The sequence below is a fragment of the Otolemur garnettii genome, unplaced genomic scaffold, assembly GCF_000181295.1.
Source record: "Otolemur garnettii isolate 467f Iridium unplaced genomic scaffold, OtoGar3 scaffold00094, whole genome shotgun sequence".
Taxonomy (NCBI): Eukaryota; Metazoa; Chordata; class Mammalia; order Primates; family Galagidae; genus Otolemur; species Otolemur garnettii.
Window position 1 is genome coordinate 2,705,149 of NW_003852489.1, and position 9,448 is coordinate 2,714,596.

The 9,448-nt window shown below is 36.0% G+C and overlaps 1 protein-coding gene and 1 pseudogene across 1 annotated transcript in view; both read right to left on the bottom strand.

Moving 5' to 3' along the window:
- HSF5 (heat shock transcription factor 5) overlaps positions 1 to 9,448 on the bottom strand; it is a 48,446-nt gene that overhangs the window by 28,322 nt on the left and 10,676 nt on the right. The window contains exon 4 of the mRNA XM_012808744.2: positions 1,668 to 1,765. Coding sequence (XP_012664198.1) covers positions 1,668 to 1,765 — 98 coding nt within the window. The remainder of the gene's footprint in view (positions 1 to 1,667; positions 1,766 to 9,448) is intronic.
- LOC111727133 lies at positions 9,283 to 9,371 on the bottom strand (annotated as a pseudogene).

Below are 9,448 nucleotides of genomic sequence, written 5' to 3' on the forward strand. Positions count from 1 at the left end.
TACATGATTATCCAAGGCAAACACACAGTTGCAGTCTTCGGCAAGTATAAAAATACAAAGCATGAAATTTAATCTTATTCTAGAAATAGCAATAGAAAGCATTTAAATCATACTGGCACAGTGGCTGACACCTATAATACCAGCACTCTGGGAAGCCGAGACTCACGGATTGCTTGAGCTCACAGGTTCAAGACTAGCCTGAGCAAAAGCAAGACCCGGCCTCTAAAAATAGCCAGGCATTGTGGTGGGCGCCTGTAGTCCCAGTTAGTTGGGAGCCTGAGGCAAGAGGATCTCTTGAGCCCAAGAGTTTGAGGTTGCTGTGAGCTATGACATCACAGCACTCTACTGATGGTGACAAAGTGAGACTCTGTCTCAAAAAAAAAAAAAAAAGAAAAGAAAACAAAATTTAAATCAAAGCTGTACCCTAAGAAATAATAAGAAGATACTTGAAGTATAGGTTGAGCATTCCTAATCTGAAAATCTGAAATCCAAAAGAGTTTTAGATTTTAGAGCATTTGAATACTGACATGAGACTACAAGCAGAAAATGCCACTCCTAAATACTAACAGAAACTCTGTTTCATGGACAAAGAATACAATATATATGAAACATGAGTAAATTTTGTGTTCAGACTTGGGTCCCATCCCCAAGATAACTCATTAGATATATGTCAATATTCTAAAATTTGAAATCCAAAACAATTCTGGTGCCAAGCTTTTCAGAGAAGGGTTGCTCAACTGGTATGATGCTTACAAAACGTAGGCTAAGGATGAAGGGAGCCACCACTTACATTTCTCATTTATAACATCATCCTTTCTTTCCCTTTAAAACGTCTAATTATCTGTGCCACCTTAGAAGAATCTGTCATCTGGTGACATACACTTTTAGAGTTTATCTGGTATTCATTTCACAATGGAAAGTCTAGAATAGTACTATTTAAAATAACTTTCAGCAATGATGGAAATGCTCTGTATCTTCACTGTACAATTTGATAGCCACATGCCAAATGAAACTATTAAGCATTTAAAATGTGGCTACTTTAAGAAATGAATTTTATTTATTTATTTTAGAAATAGAGTCTCACTTATCACACTCGGTAGAGTGCCATGGCGGTCACAGCTCACAGCAACCTCCAACTCCTGGGCTTAGGCAATTCTCTTGCCTCAGCCTCCCGAGTAGCTGGGACTACAGGTGCCCACCACAACACCTGGCTAATTTTTTTTTTGCAGTTTGGCCGGAGCCAGGTTTGAACCCGCCATCCTAGGTATATGGGGCTGGCGCCCTACCCACTAAGCCACAGGTGCCGCCCTAAGAAATGAATTTTAAATTTTATTTTAATTCATTTAAGTAACCACATGAGACTACTAAGCACTTGAAATGTGGCCAGTGCGACTTGGGAATGAGTTTTCAAATTTCATTTAATTTTAATTAATTTAAATAGCCACATGTGGCTCATGGCTAACAGATTAAACAGAAATGGCCTAAAAGAATCCTCAGACATCATTTATATCAATTTCTTATTTCTTACAGTTGATAAAACTTAGTTCATTAATCCACAGCTTACCTCTGGCCATTCATTAATATAAAATTAGACTTTGAAATTTTGCCAGGCCAATTATATTGCACATGATGCACATAGGACGTGGCTACTGCTTCATGAATCTTACCTGGAAGTAGTTGCAGTGTGCGTAGGAAGAGGCAGTGGGAGTGACACAACTACTTAGGGCATCCATGTGGGTAGAAGGAGAACAGCACTGTAGCACAGCTGGAACAAATTCAAACACAGAAGAGACATCAACCAAAATAAGCCTCAGCATCCAGGGAGTGCCCTCTTTCAACCTGGAAAGAACTCCACATTTGAAGAATTTCCTTTCTGTCTCTAATAAAATGATATTTAGTCCAATTAGGTGCTATTATTTATTGAAAACTGGTTTTAAAAGCCTTTAAAAGGATCATGTCTACTTTTGTAAGTGATTTCTTTAGCACAGAAACATTTTGTTACCTTCCTAATCAAACATTTATTCTTACTGAAAGCAATTTCTTCTTATTAAAATATCAGAATATACTTGAAATTCCAAATAATTGTTTTAATTATTTGAACCTAATCAATTGGGGAGAGTATTTTAAAAGAATAAGTATATTCTTCAAATGTTCTGCCATTAAACAATGCATCCAGAAGAAACACACATAAAATATTTTCATCATTTAGACAAGTGTTTAGGAATGCAGATCCTAGAGCCAGACTGCCTGGCTTTGGCACCCAGCTCTACCATTTAATAGCTGTGTAAATTTGAGCATGGTTAATCTCCTTGGCCTTCCATTTCTATATCCTTCTAAGATAGCAATAATTACAGAAGCTACCTAATATGGCAGCTGTGAGAATGAATGAACTAATATCCACAAAGAACTTAGAATAGTAATGGCAGAGAGTAAACCACCAATAAATGTTAGGTGTTATTATTTTAACTAAAGAAATGCATTTTCCAAATTTTTCCTCTACAGTTGGTTCATGGAAAGATTGAACTCGTTGCACTGGGATAGTTGCACTTACAGATTTGGTCTTAATAGGTTGAGTCTCCTCTTTTCCAGTCAGAGATTCTCTAGTATGAATGAGAATCTGTTATACATCACAACTTTGGGTTAAACAGACAATGATATATAATGAGTGCCTACCGTGTTCCAGGCACAGTAGCAGATACTTCACATATATCACTTTTACAAAATAAGCAAACTAAAATAAAGGTCAGCAATATTAATTCACAAAGTTGGCAGTGACAGAGACAGCAATCCAACTCTAAGGCACAAGTTGTATAATATAGCACAATACTTCCCCTAACTATTCCTTCTTCCTGAAATCTAATATTTTAATTTTACCAGAACCCCACTTATTGAGTATCTTTAAAGGTGTCTTTATCGTAGGGTGACAAATTTCCCTTTTTATGTCCACATTTTTCATATTTTGAGCATGTTAATAAAAGTACTAAATAATCTCATTCCTTAATATTTGAAAGGAAATTAGCCTAAGAATTGTAAAAAATTAACCGACATGCTTCCCTATTTCTTCATTATTGACTATTGATCTTTAAAATATCAGAAGTTCATAAAGGCAAACTAGAAATAAATATTTTCTCACTGTGTCATGTGCAATTCAAGGCCTTACATTTTGCACATAGGAAAAAAACTGGAAATAACACTGTAAAGAATTCCAGTTCAGATATAAATATAAAGGTTGATATTTTCTGAATATGATTTTTAAAAAGAATTTCAGTGACTAAAAAACGCCATATGTTGCTAAGATTGCCTCATAAAATTCAAGCTATTGTCACTTTCAACACAGGTTAGGTAAACAGGTTCTTAAATTTGATCCCTTAGAGGTTATTCAAATACATAATTAAAATGTTTTAGATTTGAATTTGATTTCCTGAGGTATCCGAAAGCAAAGATACCCCGGGAAATTAACTGACTCCAAATAGCTACTCACTGGGCAGAGACTGCATGGTTTGCTGAAACAAAAAACATAAACCTTTTTTGTTAGAGTTAGAACCATTATGGAAAACTCAGCCCCCTAGTGGCAAGAAAAGACTGAGAAGCTGCAGATTCATTCCATCAATAGTACCAAAAAGCAGTGTTTCATTACAAATAAATCAATGAAAGGTGTTAGCTTTATTTTTCTGATGTATCTATGTTCTGACTTCACCCGTTACACATTTTGAATAGCTGATAAAATGTACTTTAAAATAAATTTCTTGTAAAAATAAAGAACATGCAACAGAGAATATGTTAATATATATTTGATAGCTGATTTTGTCTTAGGAAACAGCAAAATACTAAATGTTCTTAAAGTGTCTAGCAATGAGTGGTAGTAAGAGGCAGGGCCCAGTGGCTCACATCTGTAATCCTAGCACTCAGGGAGGCCGAGGTGGGCGGATGGCTTGAGCTCACGAGTTCGAGACCAACACGAACAGAAGTGAGACTCCCATCTCTACTAAAATAGAAAAAACTGAGGCAAGAGGATTGCTTGAGCCCAAGATTTGGAGACTGCAGTGAGCTATGATGCCATGGCACTCTATGCAGGGGCAATAGCTTGAGACTCTGTCTCAAAAAAAAAAAAATGGATATAAGAAAGGTACTTTATGAAGAAAGGGAGACTAATAGACTATAATCCAAAAAATTCCTCAATGGCATTAGTAAGGAAATCGGCCTTACTTTACATAGTTCCATTCTACTTTGTATGTAGTCAACAAAATAGAATAAAGGAAAGTATTAGTAAGTTTAATGAGTATGAAAATCCAGGCATAGAAATTCAACGACATGCTTAGTATATGATAATCTACTATGCATGTGCATTACGAAGGCACCAACATTTATAAAACTGACTTTATCGTCCTAAGACACATTCATCTGCATAAAGATATTTTTCAATTTTTAGTGTCTTACTTAAGAAAGACACTAGGCATTAACATTGCACACAGAAGCTGGGCATGGTGGTTCACACCTGTAATCCCAGCAACTCAGGAGGCTGAGGCAAGAGGATTGATTGAGACTAGAAGATGGAGACCAGCCTGTGCAAACACAATGAAACCCCATCTCTAAAAAATATTTTTTAAATTAGCAGGGAGTGGAGGCACGTGCCTGGAGTTTCAGTGATCCTCCCATCCTCTAAGGAAGGTGAGGTGGAAGGACCACTTGAACCCAAGAATTTGAGACTGTGAGGAGCTATAATCATGCCACTATACTCCAGCTAGGGGGACAGAGTGAAACCTCATCTCTTAAAAAAAAGAAGAAGAAAAAGTAATAAACAAATAAACTGCATGCAGAAGCAAAACCTCTAAATAATGAACAAAATTTGATTTCAGATATAAATATGAGTTGAAAACATTTTCAAAAAAAGTATGTACCTCTTTGGAAAGAAGTATGAAGAGTCCTCAAAGAACTCAAATTAGACCTCCCATTTGACCCCACAATCCCACACCTATCCAGAAGAAAACAAAATCATTTTATCATAACGACATTTGCACTAAGATGTTTATCATAGCCCAATTTACAATCGATAAGATGTGGAAACAACCTAAGTGCCCATCAACTCAGGAATGGATTAACAAGCTGTGGTATATGTACACCATGGAATACTATTCAGCCATAAAAAGATGGTGACTTTACATCTTTTGCATTAACCTGGATGGAGCTGAAACACATTCTTCTTAGTAAAGTATCCCAAGAATGAAAAAGCAAATATCCAATGTACTCAACATACACCCACATAAGAGAAAAACTTAATTCAAGTTGGGGGGAGGGGAAATGAGGAAAGGGAAGAACAGGAGGGATTAGTGTACTACAGAACACAACTCCAAGACGTACTCTACCTAACAAATTCAAAAATTGCGACCTGGTTATTTGTACCCTCACAATAACCTGAAATGTTAAAAAATTGTCCATGTAATAGAAAAAACTGAAGCCAGAGTTATTAAAAATTACCACTCCTACTTTAGGCAAGGTAAACAATTTAAATACTTCATCCTCTGGAGGTAATTCAAATATATAATTTAAATGTTTTGGACCTAACTTTACTTTACCATAGTAAAGTTCAACAGTGAGAAAATGCCTAACAATATAAATACTCAAAAGGAAAAACACTGTAATAGTAAATTTAATTTCAAGATAGCTTCTATAATACCTAGACACCTAGCATCTCCTCATTTATGGCAAGGTAAAGAAAGGTCTTCTGGGTATATACTCACAAGAAGTGAAAGGAGACATTTGAAAAGACATTTGCACATGAAATATCATCGTAGCAATGTTCACAACTGCCAAAAGTTGTGAATGGGAAAACAAAATGTGGTATACACATACTGTGGAATATTATTCAGCCATAAAAGGAAAAAAAATTTAACATTCACTATGATACGGATGAAACTTGAGGACGTGAAGCTAAGTGAAGTTAAGTTGGTCACAAAAGGACAAATACTGCATAATTCCTCATATGAGGTTCCTAGAACAGTCAAATTCGTTGAAATCAAAAGTAGATTAGAGATTACCAGGGGCTAAGGGAAAGGGGGAATGGGAAGTCATTGCTTAATGAGTATACTGTTTCATTTGGATGATGAAAAGTTTTGGAAATAGTGGTCATGACTACACAATACTGTGAATATATTTAGTGCCAGTGGCAAATTTACATACTAAATATTGCATGATTCCGATTATATGAGGTATTCAGTAAAATTCATAGTATGGTGGTTACCAGGGGCAACCTCTCAGCCTCAAGTTAGTGTTTAACAGGTACAGAGTTTCAGTTGGGGAAAAAGAAAAAGTTCTGGAGACAGATGGTGATGATAGTGAAATGTCCTTAATGCCACCACACTTAAAGAGTTAAAAGGATTAAGTTTTATATTATGTATGTTTCACCACATACATATTATTTATTTTTTTTTTTTTTTGAGACAGAGCCTCAAGCTGTCAGCCTAGGTAGAGTGTCATGGCATCACAGCTCACAGCAACCTCCAACTCCTGGGTTCAAGCGATTCTCCTGCCTCTGCCTCCCAAATAGCAGGGACTACAGGCACCTGCCACAATGCCCGGCTATTTTTTGGTTGCAGCCGTCATTGTTGTTTGGCGGGCCTGGGCTGGATTCAAATCTGCCAGCTCAGGTGTATGTGGCTGGTGCCTTAGCCGCTTGAGCCATAGGTGCCGAGCCCATATTATGTATTTTTTACCATAAAAAGTAAATATTATATAATTGTGCTGTGCTTAGTTTCTTCTGGTATGTAAGGAAAGCCTTCTAGTGCCAAGTCCCTCTTTTCCATAAATATAAAATCAGGTCTTTTGAGAGAAAATGACTATATTGGCTACCTGAGCAAAGAGGAACAGCAATGTTGTACCCTTATATTAATCTGAAATAACAAAACAAAAAATAAAGAGGAACAATGAAAAGCTTTCAGAATTCCATATTGTATATTTGTTTATGTACACTATGTAGGAGTAGAAGCTAAAGATCAAATCTTTAAAATGTAAAAGAACTTCAAAACAATAATAAGCAGTCCTTTTGCCCAAGGGTCAACTCAAAAAAGATTTAAATAATGAGTGGGATGGTGGCTCCCACTCAGTAATCCCAGTGCTTTGGGACAATGAGGCAGGAGGAAGGCTTCAGCCCAGGAGTTCAAGCACGGCCAACATAATAAAAAGCCCACCTCTACAAAACATTTAAAAACTTAGCCAGTCAGGGTGGCCAGAGCCAATAGTTCTAGCTATTCAGAAGGCTGAGAAAGCAGGATCCCTTAAACCCAGGAGTTTGAGGTTAAAATGAGCTTTAATTGTGACACTGTACTCCAGCCTGGGCTGGAATAAAATAATAATAATATATACTTTTTAAAATAAAACTATCATTTGGACCTTAGGGCAAGAATATATTCTTAAAATTTAGTTAGCCATTAAAGAGTTAATATCTAGGCTAATCTAAAAGATAGCTTTTAAAGTATTTTAACCTCGCTAGGCATAGTAACTCACATCTGTAATTCTAGTACTTGGGGAGGCTGAGGTGTGTGAATTGCCTGAACTTATGAGTTACAGACCAGCCTAAGCTAGAAAGATCCTAACTCTACTAAAAATTAATAATAATAAATAAACTTGCTAGGCATTGTGGCAGAGGCCTGTAGTCCCAGCTACTAGGGAAGCTGAGACAAGAGATCACTTGAGCCCAAGAGTTTGAGGTTGCTGTGAGCTATGACAGCATAGCACTCTACCCAGGATAGAAAAAAAAATGTGTTGTTTACATGTAAATAGTGTTTAAGTTTTACAAAGTTTATCCACATACATTAATTCATTTAATTCCTGACCAAAACTTTTATGGCCACTTTATAGAAAGGGGAACTAAGGCTCAGTGACTTGAAATAATCTGAAGTTCACATCCAGTGATTAATGAGTGGCAAAGCCAAGATTAGAACTAGTTCATTCCGCTCTATAAATTATTTACTAAGGGCCCATTATAGACAAGCACTATGTTGGGTATAAAAGGATACAGAAATGAATTCGAGGCAGCCCCATTCCCTGGAGCCCTGGAGTTTACAGTAACATAGACTCCCACTCTAGCAGCTGGAGTATGTTTCCTCTGCTTAGACAAGCCAACTCAATAACTCAGAGTAGATCCCTCTGCCAATTGCCATTGTCCACCCCATCTGGGAATAACTAACCCTGGTGAAGAGTTATATCAGGAAAAAATTCTCACAAAAGTAAAACAAAACAAAAAAGCAAAAGACCCTTTTTATGAGAGGCAAGCAGGCAGTAGAACACAGTGGCCCAAGAATAGACTTCTTGAGTCAGACTGCTTGGGTTTGTTTCCCAGCCTGCCACTTACTATTTGTGCCTTAGTTTTCTCATGTATAAAATGAGGATAATTATACTGTCTATTTTATAACATTAGTGTGAGGATTAAATAAGTAAATATTTTTAAAGTACTCGCTGGTCATAGTGACTGCTATACTTGTAAAATAAAATATGAGATGAAGGGTAGCTATAATTTGCTAATCACTGCTTTGACTTGAAAACTTAACTTTGAAAGGAGACAAAGTTGATTTTGAGTCAATTCAGCATTATAACATTAGTCGATGAAAAACAATTCTTCAGCATAGGCCTCTTTACAGAAACATGACTCAATGAACATCCTTAACATATATCAAGTATATAGAGGAGAATAAGTAAAATAAAAAGGTATAAAATGAAGTTTTTGGCCAGGCCCTGTGGCTCATGCTGGTAATCCCAGCTCTTTGGGAGGTTTAGGCAGGAGGACTGCTTGAGCCCAGGAGTTCAAGAACAGCCTGGCAAGGCAGCGAGACCTCATCTCTACAAAAATAAAACAAATAAGTAAAATGAAGTTTTTTATAAAAGAGGGAAATTAAATTATAGTACCCTGTGAAAATAACATCAGAAGGAAGAAAATAAATTCTAGATAAGGCAAGAATAAAAGGAGTCCAATAATACTAGGTCTATAACATTTTGTCTTTGAAGGAGTGGTAAGAACAGAAAAAATGTAAACAAGACAGGCAAGGAAAACCGATAGTTCAAGGGAGAAACAACAAATATAAAAAGTATGACCCTGTTTGTTGCTACGCATAACTTATATAACAATGAGTCATTTTATGTGTCAGTCTGATAGAAATTCTTTTAGTTTCAGTGTTTGACATTAACAGAGAAATTATTTATGAAATATTATAAAATGCAAAATGTATTAGCTATACTTGAAGATCAGATCCAACTGTACTTCTGACACAATTTTTTTTCTTACTTTTTCATAATATTTCTTCTTATATGTGTCAAAACTCATACTGAGCAAGTTCTGGGTTGCAAAAGAGGATTTAACATAATTAATTTTTTAAATTAAAATTTGGTCTAAACCTCAAATGATATAGTTCACTTTGAAAAAACTCAAATATAACCGTTATTCTTTTTTTTTTTTTTT